The sequence below is a fragment of the Lissotriton helveticus genome, chromosome 3_2 (genome assembly GCF_964261635.1).
Source record: "Lissotriton helveticus chromosome 3_2, aLisHel1.1, whole genome shotgun sequence".
In the NCBI taxonomy this organism is placed as follows: domain Eukaryota; kingdom Metazoa; phylum Chordata; class Amphibia; order Caudata; family Salamandridae; genus Lissotriton; species Lissotriton helveticus.
The window spans coordinates 24,344,291-24,365,940 of record NC_136062.1 but is presented as its reverse complement, the minus strand read 5'-3'; the positions used below and the strand labels follow the sequence as shown (position 1 = coordinate 24,365,940).

The 21,650-nt window shown below is 42.0% G+C and overlaps 1 protein-coding gene across 2 annotated transcripts in view; it reads left to right on the top strand.

The window, feature by feature from the left end:
• Window positions 1-21,650, top strand: part of LOC144826433 (transient receptor potential cation channel subfamily M member 7-like) — a 1,864,676-nt gene that overhangs the window by 1,609,641 nt on the left and 233,385 nt on the right. For both annotated transcript variants that reach the window (XM_078684758.1, XM_078684759.1), the window contains 3 exons: window positions 887-912; window positions 20,155-20,205; window positions 20,292-20,357. In XM_078684758.1, the coding sequence (XP_078540884.1) occupies window positions 887-912; window positions 20,155-20,205; window positions 20,292-20,357 (143 nt within the window). The remainder of the gene's footprint in view (window positions 1-886; window positions 913-20,154; window positions 20,206-20,291; window positions 20,358-21,650) is intronic.

Below are 21,650 nucleotides of genomic sequence, written 5' to 3'. Positions count from 1 at the left end.
GGGTGCATGTGTTTTCTTGCTCTCTGTCCCGGCGTTGGCTGCTTCTACCTTGCATCCCTGCCCCACCCCTCTTCTTCCTAATGGTCCCTTACCCCTCCCTGCTTCTCATTGCTCCCACTGCTCAGCAGCATTTTACTTGCTCCCCACCCCATCCCTAATCCTGTGTTGCTTCTTTTTTAGTAGAAGGAATTTGCTACCACACGTTTTTAACTTACCACTGCAAGAGGGCCATCTACCATCATGGAACAGTACATTTGTTAAAACTGTCTGCCGCATTGTCTTGACGCATTCATGCGCATGCTTGGTGACGCATGCATGTGCAAATGTCCTCACCCTGGAGCTGCTAGCTGTCCAGCATTGAAAACAATGCTTGGCAAAGTAAAATGTCACTTAGCATCTGTCAAAGGTGAGATTATTGTCATTGCCAGTGCTTGTTATATACTTCTTACCTTGTAATACTTCTGAGTATAAGTTATAAGAATGAGTATCAACCACTAAAAAAAATGGCTTTAATACAGCATTGCAACAGCTGCGCTGTTCCTGTAATTCAAGGATCAGCTGAGGAATAGTATGTCTCTTGGCCTGGGATCTGTTGTTGATCCATAGCTCTTAAGGAGAAGGATGAATACATTCTCGTACAGCGCCTTGACACCTTTGGGTATTAGTGCGCTCTACCAGTCCTATCCTATCCTATTCTATCCTATCCTATCCTATCCTATCCTATCCTATCCTATCCTATCCTTTCCTTTCCTTTCCTTTCCAGTTTTTCATTATGCCGAGCGGTAGTTTCATTACCATCAATGCCAGGTAGCCTAACATAAAAGGAGTAGAAATTGTTTTCTGTGATTTGCTTACGATTTATCCTTTACTTTATTTATTGTCACAGGCATCTTGAAGACAAAAGATTTACCGGTAAGTGTGGAATAAATTCTGCAATAACAAATTTTAGAAATTGTATCTAAATACTTTTACAAATACATGTTATGTACCTCTTGGTATTTCTTTTGGTGAATGAATATTTGAATAGTCTGAGTACAGAACATTACTTCTTATTCTAGCCTTCGGTTTAACAGTGCATGCGTGGAATCTTCTTTTAAGGTTAGCTGTGGTCTTAGTAAAACGTTTTAGCTTTGCTGATGATCATATTCCTTGAGCCGTAACACAATTATTAGGCATCAAGCTCTGTCCAAGTTTTTCGGTCACAACTTTGACTCAAATCACTCATTATTGCCTTGATTACGAGTTGGGAGGGTAATTCCGAATTGGTTAGAACTTGGAATTACGAGGTGAGTGTTATTTAATGCATCCGAGAATTATCCCATGTAATAACTCAACCCTAGGTAAATTAAGGCATGTCAAACCTGACGAAATTTAACGGGTGGAAACCATATGGTATTTACCATATCATACGGATTTTGGTGCGTTAAACACCATAATCCACATGTAATTCCGCAACAATTTATAATAGGTGGGATTATTACACCTGATAAATAAAATACTTTTTGAGATCATTTATTAGTTGCGAAAAATTGCACCTCAACTAGTAATTAAGGCCTGAGTGTTTCCTCTTACTACCTATGCTGTAACATAGCGTCCATCTCACCAGTTCAAACCATCTAATTTTCAATTGTAGGCCACCTTTAAAAGTGAATTCCAGATCTCGGTCCACTGAGAGTCATGTGCAAAGAGGTGGCCTACTGGATCCCATAGATAGCGATGGGTTTTTAGTCTCCTTTTCACTTTTTGATTAAAGATTTTTGTTCATGCTATCACCTTTTTTCCCCGCATTCAATTGTCATATTTTTTGTATTTTACTTAATCCATTTGTTCCACTTTGAATTCGATTTGCAACACTTAATTTCACTGTTTCTTTTTTGCTTGGAACTAATTTCTTAATTTGTTAATTGTATTGTTTTTTTGTTTAGTTGTTGTACAGGTACCACATGCAATTTCTCATTCACCAATGGTTCTTTAAAAAACTTTGCCCAGTAGGAAAACCAGCCTCCATTGTATATAATTTGAAGCATTTGTAACACTTTTTTATTGCCTTCTTTCTATTATTCTTTCTTTTTTCCTTTCGTTTCTTCTTCCTTGCTCTTTCTTTCATTCCTCTTTCCTTCTGTTTATTATTCTTTCTTTCTTCCTTTCATTCTTTAATTTCTTCTTTAGTTTTCCTGCTTTCTTTCTTTCCTTTTTTCATTCATTTCTTCTTTCTTGCTTTCCTTTTTATTTCATTCTTTCATGGCTTTGTTCCTGATAGCTTGCTTTCCTTCTTTCTTTCTTTCCTGCTTTTCGTCTTTCTTTTTTCTACCATTCCTTCTTTCCTGCTTTCTTTCTCTCTTGTCTTCTTTCTTCTCTTGCCTACTTTTTCTTTCTGTCCTTCCTTCTTTCATTCCTTCTTTCTTGGTTTATTCCTTTCTTGGTTTCACTCATTTCTTTCTTTCCTTCTTTCTGTCCTTCTTCCCTTCTTTCTGTCCCCCTTCCTTTCTGTCCTTATCTGCTCTCCTTTCCTTCCTTCTCTTTTCTTTCCTCCTGCCTTCCTTCTTGCTTTCTTTCTCTCATTTTTATTCCTTTCTCTTTCTTTTTAATCCTTTCTCTTTTCTCTCATCTCGATCCTTTAGACAGATAGAAGGATCATCATTAGTTCCATTGGTGCCTTCAACAATGTTTGATTAGTGCCTAGTGAGTATCCACTCATTGTATACATTGGAATCCCATAATATGGCCTTCTCAACACTATATTTTCTGTGCTGTCTTTCAGTCCTCTATATTTCTTGGGCTCCTGTATTTTTAGAGTCCTGCTGATGATCCTTCTATCTGCCTAAAGGATCAAAACGTCTTTGACTAGTTCGGTGGACCTAATTTAATTGTACATAAGAATAAAATGAGCTGGTCGTTCTTACATGATACACACTCTTGATCACATATTGTCACACTTGTGTATTATTGTATGAGAGCACCAAGCACGTTTCTCACCACACAACCACAGCGCCGTCACATTGCTTTAAATTTTTTTTTATGTACAAATAAATACATTGATTATTTCGCCTCGTATGGTCCCCAGTCCCACAGCTGCTGTTTTCCGAGGCACTAAGGCTCAGCGCCAGGCCCAGTCACTTGGCAGCGTCGTTTCCACCATGGACACAGGGCACCGGTCTCCGCCTGGATGTCCTCTAGTACTGTAGTCCTGCATGGGCCACTACTGGGGGTGAGTGTGACCCCTTCGGATCTCAGGGCTCCGCTATCATCACTGCTCCTGTGGCGGCTGGATCTGTGGTGCTGTCCAGTCTACATGTCGCAGAATGGTGCTGCAGAAAGGGAGGACTGACTGAAAGTGTGACCGAGTGTTACCCCATGTTATCATGCACTCTGCCCAGCCCTGGGCTGTCTTTTGATAACCTAGTGCATTATGGGCATTTTAGTGTTGCAGGGTTTCTGTACTCACACAGAACTGTGCACAGAGGAGTGGAACCTCGGCAAATTAGGGTGTCCCAAAACTTACCTTAGCAACCAACTCACCCCTTACCGAGCTAGCTACAGTGTCTCATTGGACATATCTAACTCCCAATGTTTAGACAAACCAGAACATGAACTTACAGTACCTCAGGGTACGTGGGACTCATGAACACTCTTTCGTTATATTATCATTACAAACCAGAACATGGAGTAAAGAAGACACATGTGCATTTGAAATGTTTATTTACTAATGCCGTCTTCTCAGGCGCAGTATCTTAGATAATACAAGTATACTTATTATCAGTAGCAAAATTATCAGCATAGTTACTAAGACATAAAAAGCGAATGGTGACAGCATGTTAACATGCTGTAATGAATAAGAGTTAACAACACTTATATCTCACCCTCCCTAACACATATATTATATTATTAGCTAAGAAGGTCTCTTTGGGTTGTTTTAGGGCGGGCCCATACCTTAGTGTCCTAGCATGAAGGAATCACATCAGCATACACCAGCTCTCTCTGCATGTGCACCGCATCAAGTGTGTTAACAATTCTCGTGCAAAGCAATATCAATCCCGCCTCAACCCCAAGTTGGCAAAGGCTGCACTTGTGTTATGACTATGAAGGCGTGGAGATCAGACCTCATAACAATTCCATATCGTGTTGCTCCTGAAACTTCAGCACTCTCCGTGCAGACATGGTTTAACAAACAAAACTGATATCAGAGCACTAACATATTATTCTCACATACACCACGGCAAACCACTAGGTCGAAAGCTAAGTCAACAATTAAGGGTCGTGTGCAGAAGTTGCAAGAAAGGAAAAATGGCGTTTAAATCTCAAATGTACCTATGCTAACTTAACACGATATAAGGATATATAGGAGCTATACAACACCCCCCCATGATCCGAGAACGGACTAAATAAGATAACAGAAGTGCCATCACATGAGAGCAGAATCCAATTATAAACGAGCATGAATAAAAATTCAATTATAAAAACTAATGCTAAAAAATAGCCCACAAGTATAATGTGGCTCAAGCCAATAGGCAAGAAAAAAATGTCTTGACTAAAAGTCAATAAAATCAAGGAAATGCTATCAATCAGCATGTCAATTTGAGGCAGTGTCTATGATAAGACTGTATATGAAAAGTAAGCTGCAACAGCCTCCAGGAGGAAGTCACCGTCCTCATCCGAAAACAGTTCAGCCATCCAATTTAAAAGATGAAAGGAACATACGTGATCTTCCAGCACCGGATCCTCTATAACCATCAGAGGACAGCTCGGTGGGTTTTCAAGAAAACTTCGTTCCAAGAAATTTTGCGCTGCCGACAACACATCCCAGGGACCCATTAGTCCATGTGCCACCGCCAAGGCCATAATCCTTTCGTCAGAACAAACCAACTCGTGAGCAATGATAGGACTCATCAGTTGATCAAAATCGACGTCAGAAGATATTGGTCCGCAGAGACACAAATCAATGGCCCAAAGGAAATCACAGGTCAGGCAGCGAAATACAGGCTGGACACAGGTGAAATAGGAGAACCGAAAAGATAATCCAAACGCCGTGCTTAGAGTCGCCAACGGCAGTGTGCCATAATAATCAAGCATGCGGTTGCGAAACCGCGTCAGTAGCAGCTGAGCGTGGTCTTGCACAGGAAGGGCATCCATATTTAAAAAGGCAGAAAACCACCAATGCGCCAGCCGCTAATGCAAGTAAAAACGGGAACCCTCCAAATAAGGACGAAAAAATAGAATGGAAGAAGGCAGGGATGACTCCAAAAATCTTCTCAAAGGAAGTCACGAGACCACCGCTAACAACTTTAAAAAAATGTGCTAGGCCCGTTGTGGAGGATGCGTTAAAGATAGAACGGACCATGGCTCCGAAATGCAAAGGCAAATCAGTGTTTAAAAGAGCCTGAACCTCCGTACGGGTGTTAGCAATGTGAAGCACGAAAGTTTCACGGGCCGAGCTCAAGGCCACCTCTTTCTGGGACAATAGAGCTCTTATTCTAGCCATGCCGCTGAATTCTGCTCCCAAGGTCGGTATCTGTGGCCAAATGGAAGACTCCCTATGTTCACGTGTGGGAGGATAAAGCACATTTCTGCAGCAAATAACTCGCTCACTTACTGTTACTATGAAAGCTATACCTTTAATTAAACCACAACAGTTTTCATTATTGAGCATTAAATAACTACCATTCTCTAACAATTTAAACGTGGGGATGATAGCAGGAACTGGCGTGCCCTGTAAAACGCAAGCCATATTCGGTCGGTCCTTGTTACATGAACCGTGTAACTGTATGTGTCTGCACATTAAAGAATGATCTGGCGTCTCAGTACACTCATCCCCTGTTAGATAAACCTCCTGTTCATCCTTGAAACATCTGTATGTGTATGGGAGTGACCAGACCTCATGAAGAAAACCGCTACCCAAGGGTTCAAAACGACCTATTGGCACATATTTCATACAATTTGAAAACTTATATAAAGCAAAAGGCAGTGTTATTAAACCGTGGATAAGCCACGTAGCAGCAGTGGCCTCTGCCACAGAAAAAGGCAAAGATTCCAACCTTTCAATATGTAGCATAGAAAAGGAAGCATCACGCATTGAAAGCAAGCGTTGTTTGTCTGTCAAATTAAACGGTGCAAACAAAGAGGAAACGTTCATGTATCCCCAGGGAACTTTACCCATTTTCAGAGTCTGAAGTGTCCATGCAAACTGCATGATTGACCGTAATTGATTTTGACCATGGTATAATACAGACACTTCATCATGCACAATATCAACAACAGACGACACAATATTATCTAATGTGTAAATTCTAGAGGAAAGCACGTTAATGCTATTGTCAACAACTGCAAGCACTTTCTCAAGATTCGCCTGATCAATAGCCCTAAGGCGTGAAGCAGCCTCAATCTGTGACAGTTTCCAAATTTCATTGTAAACCCCATATAACCACCTTTTCGACCTGCCACTAGCTGGGCCTTTAATGAAATCATTTAAATCCACGTCTGCATTCAGTTTGGAAAGGTGATACTTAACCGCAGGTAAAGTTGAATGTTTCAGCCAAGCTTGACACAACTTGCCCACAGAGTAAGAGGTGACAGTATGACTCAAATCAAACCGGGGATCAGATCTAACAGTCTTAAAACCGTCAGTTATATTCAAAAATCTTTTTTGGCAAGAATCAGCACTACGGTGCCAAAGCAGCCAACCCTTAGGATTCATACTGGAAATGTTAAAGGAGGAATTAAGAAGCAGAGCCTGTATATCTTTAATGGACAATTGAGTAAAATTACTCCAATCCTCATATTCCTCCAACTCCGGGAAAGACGGGGTGTTCAACCTTTTAGATGTAGCCAATCCAAAGCATGTGGTCTGGGAAATGGTTTCATTTAAAAACAACATATGATTCGGGATGAGACATGCACGGTGCAAAGCCTCAGTGCCTCGTACCTGCCAGGCCCTTGAACCCCAAACTGATTTAAGGTCTATTGTTTCCTTCCATAACTCATAGCCCCCAGTAACTAATTGATCTAGGAAGGCCTTCGAGTACAACAATTTTGTATCGGTAAGTCTAACCTTGGACAGTGGCTGTTTGTGAAATTTAAAATAAAAGGACTCGGGATTGGACTGGTTAAAGTCAGTGAAATAAGTATACTTTTTAAGAAACGTTTCTGAACTCCCTTGTGTAGGTGCCGGGCAATGTTCCCACTGAGTAAAATTAACAGCATCCCTTCGGGAAGATGTTTTGTGTAAGAAGTGATTGCCATAATGTTGGTAACAGAACAATTCACCATAATTAGCAGATTCTAAATATAAATCCTCAGCATCAAAAGCAGCATAGTATTTCAAATCAGAAAACAAACTTTCCACAGCATTAACATCCCAATCATCAGAACGAATGTTTTGTTTCACCACATCCCCCATATTCACTCTAAGTACATTAGGAACATTAACGACTTCCGTTGGGCCATGAATTTGAAACCGAACTGCATCCCACGCGATTCCATCCAGAACAGGCCAGGCTGTGATGTTAACCAAAGTCAAGTCTCTTTTTAATCTGTGTGTAGAATGTGAAGAGGAAAGTGGGGCCAAAGTTCCATTTAAATGAGTAATGCAAGTTCTCTCCTCGACATAGTGTCCATTCATAATTCGAAAAAAATAAAACACAAAACCAATTGACATAAAAAGGTAAACCGAAAAAAGGACCAGCCAAATGTATATCCAAGGAGGTATTAAAAAATGTTTTTTAAACAGGCTAGCATATACTGCAATTTGAGAGGGTTTTTTCGAGGCAAGGGAAGCAGAGTCAAATGAAAATCTGGATTCCGTGGCTAAACGAGTTTGCAGGTCAGGCATGGACAAATCAGTGGGGTATGTATAGTCCAATTCATCAACGTTAGTTCCGGGTAAATTATTTAATAATGGACTGGAAACAACAGGTAATTCGATGGCCACTTCAGGTTCAATATTAGAAGCAGTGGGCATGATTGAATTTCTCACAATGGAAGGACAGGAAACAGCTGGTGTCATGCTAAGAAGAATCGGCCACTCTGTGTATCTTGACATTGTCAATAGAAATAAACCTGTTTTCCTTACGACCTGGAAGTGGTGGTAAAATGACTGTTCTTGTGCCCTTCACTCCAAGGACTGGAACCGGAGCTCGATAGGAAGGACCAAACTCTTTCTTGTTATCGATCTTCTCTCGAACCAGTTCTCCAACTTGGGGTAGCCAGCCAACTACCGGGATCTGCAACGCATCATCCGATGTGGAGGGCAAATGTTCCTTTGCAAGACTGTCTCTGGTCTTTTGTAGATTCTGTAAAACATTGCAATGTTCATCTGCGTCAAAGGAAGTGGCGCGAACCACAGAGTCTAGACCGTCAAGGTCAGGGACGTACATCTTGATGCCAAAGAGCATTTCGTATGGGGTCCGCCCACCCAGAGACCTTCTAGGGAGATTATTAAGAGCACGCTGCACGCCATAGAGGTGAGCCAGCCAGTTTCTGCCAGTGCCTATAACTCGGGCTGTCAAAGATTGCTTTAAATCACGGTTCATTCGTTCAACTACACTATTACCCTCAGGTCTGTAGGGTGACGAAAACTTGACTTGGACCCCCATCGAAGTCATGGCATCCTTATACGCCTTAGAGGCGAAAGCCGGACCCTGATCCGAATGGAAGGTACCACAGGCAAAAATCCCTATAAAGATACGCAAATCTCTAATGACAGTCCGTGAATCAGCGCTGCGATGTGGCCATACCCACACAAAGCGTGTGCACGAGTCAACTGCTACTAAGATGTACTTATACGCAGTATCAGATGAAAAAGGACCGCAGTGATCTAAATAAACACAGCCTAGTGGTTTATTAGAAATGTACAACTGAGTCTGTGGCGGACGCGTAGCAGTTGAAGGTTTAATCTGCTGGCATATGTCACAAAGAAGGACATAATCACGCGTCTGTTTGTACAGTCCCCGCCACCAGAAACGTTGTTGTAGTTGCGTTACAGTGGCTGAGACGCCCGCATGCGCAGACGCCACACCTTCATGAGCCGCTGTAATCAAGTCTGTTCTGCGATCCGAGTTGGGAATCAGCCGTTCCCCAACATCAGGAATTGTCACAAAAGGAACCTTTTCGGGACTTAAGTGGTATTTATACTTCGAAGGGAATCCCGAAGGATGTTTACTTCCCTTCTCAGAGGCAGCAATCGCTGCCAAGATGTCGCTATCAATCTTGGTTTTAGACCTAGTAACTGCTGCAACTAAGTATGTAGATACTGCTGATTTCGCCGCTTCATCAGCAAGCGAGTTGCCAACAGCGTGAACTCCTACGCGCTGATGACCGAGAGTATGAATCACATAAACGAGTGGCAACATAGCCTTAAGCTCTGCCACTCGAACCCAGATCATTTTATGTTTTATTGTGCTACCCTTGGAATCATGAAAATCATTTTGAATCCAAATTAACAAGTTTTCATTGTAAGACTGGACACAGTAGTAAGAATCACTTACAATTAGAGTAGTAACACTTGGATCTGCATACTCCAAAGCTAGTAAGAGAGCACGAAGCTCTGCCAATTGTGCGGTGCAATCGCCCAGGGGCAACGTGTGCACTTCCCTGGAAACGAACTCATCATTCAACATAGCACCGACCACAATGGCGCATGCGGAAACGTAGGCATGTTTAGAGCCATGCGCAACCTGCGCCGACCCATCAGTGTAAATGATGCAATGGAAGTCCTCCAAAGGTCGCATAGCCAGAGGAGCAGGATGAACGAATTCATACTGCAAGTACTCCTGCGACCGTAAGGAAGCGTCAAAAATAAACATGACATCCGTGGATGACAATGACGCTGCCCACTGAATCCACCGAGGGTGCAAAGCCTTTGAATTCGGTACACTGGCTTTCGTGACTGCCTCCAAATGAGGACAGGGTGTTACCACTAGCATGCGTTTCCCCTGAGACAGTGCTCGTTCTTTTAGAATTGCCATCTGTACAGCAGTAAAAACTTTTTCCACTGTGGGAAACCGCATCTCAGCCGAAGTGTACAAGTGTGACTTGTAAGCGATAGGTACTGTGTCACCTTCATTAAAAGTGAGGTATGTGAAACCCACTGTCCCGGGAATTATTCTTATTACCAGGTTGGTGTGGTTATCACGAGTCAGTAAATATTTCGAAGCGAGCAGATCAGCCTGCAAGGATTGCAAAATGGCTGAATGCTCAGGCAGCCAGCATGATTTTGAGAAAGTTGGTTGTATCAAAGCATACAAAGGCTTGATACGCTGGGCATAATCCGGAATGTAAGTTCTGCCGAAATTCAAAAAGCCCAGTAAAGATTGTAATTTTTTCAGTGTTGTTGGCGCGCGCAATTGTGCGCACTTCTCTAAGAAGTGAGGAGCCAAACCTCTACCTTCATTGTTGAGCTCATAGCCCAAAAACAACACTGTGTGTTCTGCAATGTGCGATTTTGCAAAATTAAATTTGTAACCCATGTCTGCAAAGGTACAAATTATGGAATTCACTCGACACAGATGCATCCAAATTTCGTCGTCTGTGAGATAAATATCATCCACATAAGAACATGCATCCGGATCGATTCCCTCCAATAGTGTGACTATTCTGGAGGTGAAGACCCCAGGACTATTTTTGTAGCCAATTGGGAGTCGCCGGAAGCATTTTTGCACACCAGCGGACGTAAAACTTGTCCATTGGGAGCTAAAGCCATCCAGTCTGTGGGCATAAAAACCATTGGAAATGTCAAGCGTTGTCTTGAAACGCTTACGCACTAGACTATCCACTAGGGCAGAGCCGTGAGTATTCTGTACTGCACAGTTACGGCAATGCGAGTTCAAATGCCGGTAATCCAATACCAAACGATATGATCCGTCAGGTTTGGTCACAGTAAAAAGGGGATTATTCATTGGTGACACACACGTTTCAATAACTCCCTGATATTCCAATTGTTCAAGGATTTCTGCGACGGCCGCCTTAGCTTCACGCCGTACGGGATATTGAGGCTGAGGCTGCGGCTCAGACCGCAAAGGAATTTCGTGGCATGGGGACAATTTGTCCCAACCACATTGGTTGCGGTAGAGAGCCGGTGCAAGAGCACGAGCCCACTCTTCTGCAAAATGCTGCGCATGCTCAGTTGAGACAGTGTGCGCGAAACTGGGAAGGATTACCTCCTCCCCTCGCGGCGCTGCGAGCACAAAAGGTGGGGGCCAGTCAGCCTCGGAAAGCAAAATGTCGTACGTAGACGAAAGGTTCTCCCAAAATACCCCTCTGACAGTACGCTGTATGTCACCTTCAATTAACAGGACAATTTCAAAAAGTCTTTCAGGGGGAGCCAATCTCGTATCGGCTGTTTCTATAACAACAAAAACTTCAGTCGCTGTCACCCTCAGTAGTGGACGGAGCGCCTCTCTGACTATGGTAATCTCCGCCGCGCTGTCCAGCAAGGTCAGAGCCCACGTCAGATTCCGAAGCCGCGTTCTCACTATCTGTGGCATATCTATGCGCTGTTAAGGCCGCGACTTTCTTCTTCGCAAACTGCGGACGCTTAGGCGTAGAATCCTCCTGCTTCACTGCGCCGTCTGTCTGGCGGGACTGACCACGTCCTTGCTGGCCACCGCGTCCACGTCCACCCCCTCCTCCACCACCGGTCTTCTGGGCCGATGTTTCCTGAAAGGAACGAGGAGAGCGTTGATCAGAACCCTGAAAACGATCAGGTGATTTAATCATCGCGCGATCGCGCAAATCATAAACTCTGTCTGTCGGCGCAGGAGCTTGTATTGCAGGAACAGGATCCTGAGTTTGCCTAGTCTGCTTCCCCTGTGTCTGTTTTTTAGGCCAATTCTGTTTTTTGGACTTGGGCTGGACATCTGTCACTGCAGATTGTCCCTGAGGTTGTTTTTTATCCTTCACTGGAAAATATTTCAGACCTCTACTTGTGCGGCCAATTGTCTTATAAGCGGCCACCACAATCTTTGCTAACTGGCGGGGTTTGTCGGCATCGGGCAGAGCAGCCAAAGCATTCGACACCTGAAAGTTAACTGCATCTCCTTTAACATTGGAGAGAATGAGATCACTTACAATCTCAAAAGAACCACACAGGCGCATACCCAATTCAACCGCTGCCTCTGGACCGTGATCATTCTGAACACGTCTAATGATTTCAGGCAGAGCATTCATAGACGGGGTGCCGAAGCACCTCGTATAAACTGCCGCAAAAGTTTTTCCCCAGCTTTCACAGTCAGCAAGTTCAGGAGTAATATCCTTCGGTAGAGTAATCGTTAACATTCTATGTTTATCAGCAGGAGTAGAATTCGGAAAAACCGCCTCCAGTTGATCAAACTTCTCTGCTAGCCAGAATGGGAAGTCATCGTTGTCAACAGGACGCGCACCAAAAACCGAATTAACCATCACTGGATTGAGACGCATTCCGCCTCGTTCCATGGGAGCGGCCGCACCCCCCTGGGGACCACCAGGAAGATGTCGACCGATGTATTGCACTAAAGCACGAATCACGGAAATGGAAACAACATGTAGCCTGCGAATTTCTGCCAGGGTACAAGCCCCGTGATTCGGGTGCGGGGTAAAGCCACCCAACGCAGGCCAATTTGTACCTGGAATTGAGAGTGGACCTAACCTCGCAGCGGACAAAGAGTGGGGGAGGGCGCCATCAAACCAAACTCGATGCTGCCAATGATCAATTGGTATTTCCAATGCCCTGTACGGCGTATATTCAGCTGGGACATCCGAGGCGGTGTAGGAGTGGAACAAACCAGAATTAGCGTCCACAGCCGGAAACGTAACCCAAGAGTAAAACAACTCGTAAGGAAACGCCGGATCTGCACATACCACGAAAATCACAGCCATCCCATCTACTGGGACCTGGTACGTCTGAAGATGGTTGCGTACCGCTACGCGACTATGCTGCGCAATAGCCACCGCCGCCATGACAACACTGGAAACAAGAACACACAAAGAATACTTTGTAGCACAACTGGGTAGTAATTCAAAGAAACCGTTTAAGAAAGAATCAAGCTTGAATAAAGACCTATTTCAAAAAATAGGTAGGTTTCACCGACACCCCGTTTTCCGGAAACGGATGTGAAGGGGTTAAGGCATGAACGATAAACTACTCGAGTGTCATGATATAAGACCACCGAAACCGTTGGGCGCCATGTTGCAGGGTTTCTGTACTCACACAGAACTGTGCACAGAGGAGTGGAACCTCGGCAAATTAGGGTGTCCCAAAACTTACCTTAGCAACCAACTCACCCCTTACCGAGCTAGCTACAGTGTCTCATTGGACATATCTAACTCCCAATGTTTAGACAAACCAGAACATGAACTTACAGTACCTCAGGGTACGTGGGACTCATGAACACTCTTTCGTTATATTATCATTACAAACCAGAACATGGAGTAAAGAAGACACATGTGCATTTGAAATGTTTATTTACTAATGCCGTCTTCTCAGGCGCAGTATCTTAGATAATACAAGTATACTTATTATCAGTAGCAAAATTATCAGCATAGTTACTAAGACATAAAAAGCGAATGGTGACAGCATGTTAACATGCTGTAATGAATAAGAGTTAACAACACTTATATCTCACCCTCCCTAACACATATATTATATTATTAGCTAAGAAGGTCTCTTTGGGTTGTTTTAGGGCGGGCCCATACCTTAGTGTCCTAGCATGAAGGAATCACATCAGCATACACCAGCTCTCTCTGCATGTGCACCGCATCAAGTGTGTTAACAATTCTCGTGCAAAGCAATATCAATCCCGCCTCAACCCCAAGTTGGCAAAGGCTGCACTTGTGTTATGACTATGAAGGCGTGGAGATCAGACCTCATAACAATTCCATATCGTGTTGCTCCTGAAACTTCAGCACTCTCCGTGCAGACATGGTTTAACAAACAAAACTGATATCAGAGCACTAACATATTATTCTCACATACACCACGGCAAACCACTAGGTCGAAAGCTAAGTCAACAATTAAGGGTCGTGTGCAGAAGTTGCAAGAAAGGAAAAATGGCGTTTAAATCTCAAATGTACCTATGCTAACTTAACACGATATAAGGATATATAGGAGCTATACAACATTAGTCTTGTTATATTTCTAAGGACCTGCTTAGTGTGAATTGCAGGTGAATTGTCAGCTCTGTGTTTTGTGTGGCACATGCAAGCTCTGACTGCTTTTCAGCCCAGACCACTTTAAAAGTATGGGGCTGAAAGCCCCAGCACCTTATATTAGAGGATAATTTGAAAGCGCCCTGCAGATGGTAAAGAAAGGAAGGCCAGTTATGGCTGAAAAACTTGCTGCTTGGTGACTCCATATCATCCTGGCTTTTCGGCTGACAGCACTTTCCATGCTGAGATATTTAAACCCCCATTAATGCAGAAATACAAGTTTTTAGAATGCAACGTGCTTTTGGATAAACAATTTCTCCCTGTTCAGAGTGGTGAACTTGATGTTGGGGCCGCTCTACACCTACAGGCAAGGAAGTATTAACTGCCAGGATCAGGGCATTAAGTGGAATGAAATGGGGGTTTCTAAAAGGGGCATGGTTTACATAATTGTGTGGCTTTAACATGTAAACATTTTCTGTAATTCCCATTGTGTACCACTCCACGGGTATTTTGGTGCCTTTCTGAGCTTTCTGTTATTGCATCCAGATATATAACACAAGAACTGATATACATCTCTGCCCTGGATATGGAGCACTATGTATAACATTGGTTCTTTTTTTGTATTTTACAGCTTAAATTCTCCTATTGCTTGCTAGCTCAGAAAGTCATCTCCCACTATACTCTTAAATTCTGCATGGACAATTGACCATAGCTTACTCCAACTTGATTCCTCTCCTTTCTTCAGAGTGAGCCTCTTCTTACCTTTCATTCTCTGTATAACTTCTATTTCTGAGAATAGTCTCCTCTAAGTCTCATTCTCTATTGAAAATCCTGTATTTTTTTTATACCTCCTTTCATAGATCAAAACCTCTCCTCTTTAAAACGCTATCCCTGTAATCTAACATTGCCTAATATCCACCAGCCTATCTAATAGCCCCCACTAACGACTGCTCATACCTGGTATTAATATATTACAAAGTAACTGGAGTAAATGCATACAATTGTTCTTGGGAGCACATGATTAATCGCAGTAACCAACAATAACCACTAGGTTGACCACTAACCTTGGGTTTCGGAGTTGTGTGCTACTCGCTGTAAAGCGGTTCAATGCCCCGTTAGCAGTAATACGCACTATATAATTCCTAATACAATGTATTTGTACATTTATTATGATACATATGGACTTGGGACCAGTGTTCTGTATGCAGAAGCTTACCCAAGGTTCCAAACGACACTTGGGTTCTCTTGATACTTGTAACCTTCACTATGAGTTACGGTATCTTGAATATATATATATGGCAGGATTTGTATGCTGATATATATATATATATATATATATATATATTTTCACCATACCAAACTTTCCATCAAAAGAAGGCGCTGACTCCGTGTATCAATATTCAAGCGTTTTATTCTCAGTTACAGCTTCTGCTCAGACACGTTTCGGCGGCTTACTCCCGCCTTGCTCACTAACATCTGACCATCTCACAGTGCACTTATATATACAAACAGCGTTTGGAGCACAGACGTCACACACATAATTAGCATTACTTGTTGCTAAGGTGATTCAATTACATCCTGGCTAGTGACGTCACAGTTATCTACAATAGGCACATTAACTGCATGGCCGTAGTGTATTCATACAGTTTAACCCCTTGTGCGATATTTAAACATTACGTCATGTCAAAAATACTATCACATCTTACATTGTCAGTTTTGCCCTTAGACGAGTGAAAAATACTGATCGTACACTGAGGCTATTTCTACAAGTTCATGTAAACAAATCTCCGTCCTAATTGTGTCATCCACATTACGCCCTCCCATGTCCGCCCTCGTTAAACTTTAAGGATTCTGATACGTCGGCTTCAGTAAACTGGGAGACGTGTGGGTCCCTGATTGGCTAAGGGCTATTGTTGTGAGTATAACCTTAGCAACCATGCCGACAACTCTGGTTTGCTTCCTAATGCGCGGAGACAGTATGCTCGAGAGTTGTGTCGGTCTAAGGCGCGGTTTCTAATTGCGGCATAGTGCCGGTGGGAAACTACGGTTACGGGTATGTACCTACCCTGATGGTTTAGCTCAGGTAAGCGCGGGATGACAGGGTGTGCCTCGGAGATTCGTTATTGCGATTGTATGCCTTAGTGCATATGATATGTGTTTACTTGTGCTCGACCGCAGTCTAGTGAGTGTAGTGAATTGAACGATGGTGAAACGTACTTCACGGGTACTGGGGGAAGGGAGGAGGCTACTAAATATGGACAGTAAGGGCTTCATCAGCATTCAGCCCTGACGGGATCTTGGAATTCAAGAGGATTATATATCTTGATTCCAATCGGCGTAGGGCCAATTTGCGGTTCCCGCCTCTCACATTTTTGGGAATGTTGTCAATAACAAAGTATGTTAGACCAGACGAATCTCCACCATGTGCTTCATGGATATGGCGCGCTACTGGGTAGGTTTGGTCTTTGTTATTTATAGCACGCAAGTGCTGTAGTATCCTGACGTGTGCTTGATGGATGGTGGATCCTACATACCGTTTCCCACATTCGCATGTAAGAACATACACTGCGAATTCGGTTTTGCAGGAAAACTGATCTCTAATAGTCAGTGGGTTTTTTCTGAATGGTGTCATCACACTGGTTGTGTTTACACCGTGCGTGCATGCCTTGCATTTACTGCATTTTTTGAACCCGGTTTGTGATTGCAGCCAGTTTTTCTTCTTTTTAACTGCCGGGGCATTGCAAACTAGTTCTGCCCGCATGGATTTAGCCTTCCTAAATGACACCAATGGGTGATTGCCCATTAGATTACCTATGGTGGTGTCATTACTTATTATCAGTAGCAAAATTATCAGCATAGTTACTAAGACATAAAAAGCGAATGGTGACAGCATGTTAACATGCTGTAATGAATAAGAGTTAACAACACTTATATCTCACCCTCCCTAACACATATATTATATTATTAGCTAAGAAGGTCTCTTTGGGTTGTTTTAGGGCGGGCCCATACCTTAGTGTCCTAGCATGAAGGAATCACATCAGCATACACCAGCTCTCTCTGCATGTGCACCGCATCAAGTGTGTTAACAATTCTCGTGCAAAGCAATATCAATCCCGCCTCAACCCCAAGTTGGCAAAGGCTGCACTTGTGTTATGACTATGAAGGCGTGGAGATCAGACCTCATAACAATTCCATATCGTGTTGCTCCTGAAACTTCAGCACTCTCCGTGCAGACATGGTTTAACAAACAAAACTGATATCAGAGCACTAACATATTATTCTCACATACACCACGGCAAACCACTAGGTCGAAAGCTAAGTCAACAATTAAGGGTCGTGTGCAGAAGTTGCAAGAAAGGAAAAATGGCGTTTAAATCTCAAATGTACCTATGCTAACTTAACACGATATAAGGATATATAGGAGCTATACAACATTAGTCTTGTTATATTTCTAAGGACCTGCTTAGTGTGAATTGCAGGTGAATTGTCAGCTCTGTGTTTTGTGTGGCACATGCAAGCTCTGACTGCTTTTCAGCCCAGACCACTTTAAAAGTATGGGGCTGAAAGCCCCAGCACCTTATATTAGAGGATAATTTGAAAGCGCCCTGCAGATGGTAAAGAAAGGAAGGCCAGTTATGGCTGAAAAACTTGCTGCTTGGTGACTCCATATCATCCTGGCTTTTCGGCTGACAGCACTTTCCATGCTGAGATATTTAAACCCCCATTAATGCAGAAATACAAGTTTTTAGAATGCAACGTGCTTTTGGATAAACAATTTCTCCCTGTTCAGAGTGGTGAACTTGATGTTGGGGCCGCTCTACACCTACAGGCAAGGAAGTATTAACTGCCAGGATCAGGGCATTAAGTGGAATGAAATGGGGGTTTCTAAAAGGGGCATGGTTTACATAATTGTGTGGCTTTAACATGTAAACATTTTCTGTAATTCCCATTGTGTACCACTCCACGGGTATTTTGGTGCCTTTCTGAGCTTTCTGTTATTGCATCCAGATATATAACACAAGAACTGATATACATCTCTGCCCTGGATATGGAGCACTATGTATAACATTGGTTCTTTTTTTGTATTTTACAGCTTAAATTCTCCTATTGCTTGCTAGCTCAGAAAGTCATCTCCCACTATACTCTTAAATTCTGCATGGACAATTGACCATAGCTTACTCCAACTTGATTCCTCTCCTTTCTTCAGAGTGAGCCTCTTCTTACCTTTCATTCTCTGTATAACTTCTATTTCTGAGAATAGTCTCCTCTAAGTCTCATTCTCTATTGAAAATCCTGTATTTTTTTTATACCTCCTTTCATAGATCAAAACCTCTCCTCTTTAAAACGCTATCCCTGTAATCTAACATTGCCTAATATCCACCAGCCTATCTAATAGCCCCCACTAACGACTGCTCATACCTGGTATTAATATATTACAAAGTAACTGGAGTAAATGCATACAATTGTTCTTGGGAGCACATGATTAATCGCAGTAACCAACAATAACCACTAGGTTGACCACTAACCTTGGGTTTCGGAGTTGTGTGCTACTCGCTGTAAAGCGGTTCAATGCCCCGTTAGCAGTAATACGCACTATATAATTCCTAATACAATGTATTTGTACATTTATTATGATACATATGGACTTGGGACCAGTGTTCTGTATGCAGAAGCTTACCCAAGGTTCCAAACGACACTTGGGTTCTCTTGATACTTGTAACCTTCACTATGAGTTACGGTATCTTGAATATATATATATGGCAGGATTTGTATGCTGATATATATATATATATATATATATATTTATATATATATATATATATATATACACACACACAGCAGGCATTTTTCTTGTTTCAGACTTCACTTGAAATTGTGTGTATAACCATATTTACCAATGTTCCCAAGTAATATATCAGCGGTTGTCTTTTGTTTTTTCTGAAGATGATCACCTGATGGCCCATTGCTTCCTTTATTTCAACGAACGTAACTGTGTTTTGCTAAACTACAATTACTTTATTCATACTTTCGTGTTTTAACAAAATGATTCTTTTTTCAGTTAGTAGTCATGATTTTGTTTTTCCCATTTTAAACCAGACTAAAAGTACCACAGTGCAAAGAGAATTATTAAAGTAGATTAAATAGTCCGACCTAATATGGACAACTTGAGACTTGAGCCTCTGAAGGACCATGAGAGTTAAATACAGTTTCTCAATGACGTTTACGAGGGGAGTGAGAGATTTGTTTGTGTTTTTGTTGAAATTAATGTGCATTTTCGGAAAACGATCTGTAGGCCTCTATAATGAATAAGTACTTGTCATCAAAGCACTACTGCAACCCATGTATGTTTAAAGAAACATACTTCACATTAAGAAACTGGTTTCGTAGAATCCATATCATTAGTGACTTGTTATTTAATAATTTAGATTACTTATTGGCTGTAGTTTCTAATATTTTTGCCACTGAACACTAAGGCACTTCCGGACTCTCTATTTTCTCTATGCAGTTACATCTTTATATCCGTCACAAATGACTAAATCAATTGTAGAAATTTTGAGAATGTGTCGTATAAAGTACTTGTATGCTTTCTAACTTCAAAAAAGACTATTACCCATAAAATAGCTTCCAAATAAGCCTAATCAGTCTTTGACAGTATACTATTCCTTTCATAATAACGTTTTTGTTGATTGTCTATTTAGCTTAAAATATTCTGAATTAATTCAGAAGATTGATAACTCCGACAGTGAGCACTTCTATTGTATCTTCTGTTGTATTACCAAATAGATTCCAGAATAGCACGGGGTCAGGAACCATCACAGAAGGAGTAGATGAATTTGTTGTAGTGGGACGAACATTACATTTGTGTGAGTTTCTCAAACATAAAATCCCAGTTTTCACATACATACACTATTGCTTATCTGCTTACAAATGCCTATTCAAACACAAAAAGAGGATCTTCATATAGAAAAAAACAGTCTTGCTTAGATTTTTTTTGTGGCGCTGAAGTGTGAGCCTACAAAACTGCTTTTATTTTTCCAGAGACAGAGTCACCTTTCAAACCAATCATGGACATAACGTTTTACTACACTGGTGAGTAAACTGATCAGTTTTTATGGCAGTATCCTTTATTTTAAATTGTTTCAACTATAATTAACAGGTATTTCCCTTTTATGCAGCTATTGAAAGAAACAATTTGATGAGGTTGTCCCAGAGTATTCCCTTTACTCCAGTGCCCCCCAGAGGTAAGTAACTTGGTGTCTAACAATCCTATTTCTATAAAGCCTCTTGGTGAATTTATGCAAGATGAAACACCCATCATGAGGGCAACAGCCTTGGTGTATTGTGGGAGATTCAATTCATACAGGAGCTATTGACATGAATGCCTGAAAAGGTATCTCTGCTTAACAGAGATGAAATAGACCTTCTAAAAAGTGTAACATAGTACAAATGTCTGGTATATGTATTTTTGGTGCAGACTTGTTTGCATGTGTTTAAAATGTAACTTTTAAATGCAGTTGAATGCTCAAAACATTTTGATGAAAGACCTTTATGGTTTATTACTATGAATAGAAGAGCTAAGTAACTTGTGCAGTCTCCTGCTCAGCAACACATTTACTGGAGTTCCTGTACACTTTGTTTGTTTTCGTTTGCTGGTTGCAATGAGTGTGAGCAGGAGAGGACAGGGACGATTGCGAATGTTTGGCTCCATATGATTGTAGAGTTTTTCTTCCAAGTTAAAAGAAGATTACAGACCCCAGACAATAACATTTGGAGACTTCGCAGTTCACTAGGTAATCTGTAACGTCACGTGCTTCCCTGCTTACCATTACCATAATCCTGGAGCTGCAGATACAGACAAAAGGCCTTTTCCAAACAAGATACAATGTACATAGGTAAATGGCTATAAAATATATATGATACACGGAACGGACAGCAAGATTTTAAGAAATGTAGGTTAGAAATTGAATTTCTGGTTTGCTAAGGCTTGCACCAAAGCCAGTCATAAACCACCACTCTAGTCAGGGCAAGGGAGTTACACGGTGAAGATAACCCCTGCTCACCCCCTTGGTAGCTTGGCACGAGCAGTCAGGCATATCTCCGAGGCAATGTGTAAAGCATTTGCTCAACACACACACACAGTAGCAACAAACTAGGTACACTTCAAAAGAAACTCCAAACAAGGTTATATCAAAAATAGCCTTTGTATTATCATAAACACATTAGAAACCTAATCACACATTTACACTGTGCCAACTGGCACAGGCAATACTCACAGGGGATTATATACAGGACCAGGCCAATCGGGCCACGGTCAGAACCATCAGAACAGGTAAGTAAATGTAGAACACAACCAGTAACTACTGGTACCATAATGACCTCAGCATTATCACATTGGCATTAGACCCCATAACATATCATAACATTACATTAGGCAATAAATCACATTAGGCCCAAACCTCATTAGCATAAACACATTATGCACTAGGCCTTACCAGCATGAGCACTGTAAATCTAAACATCCTAAACATAAACAC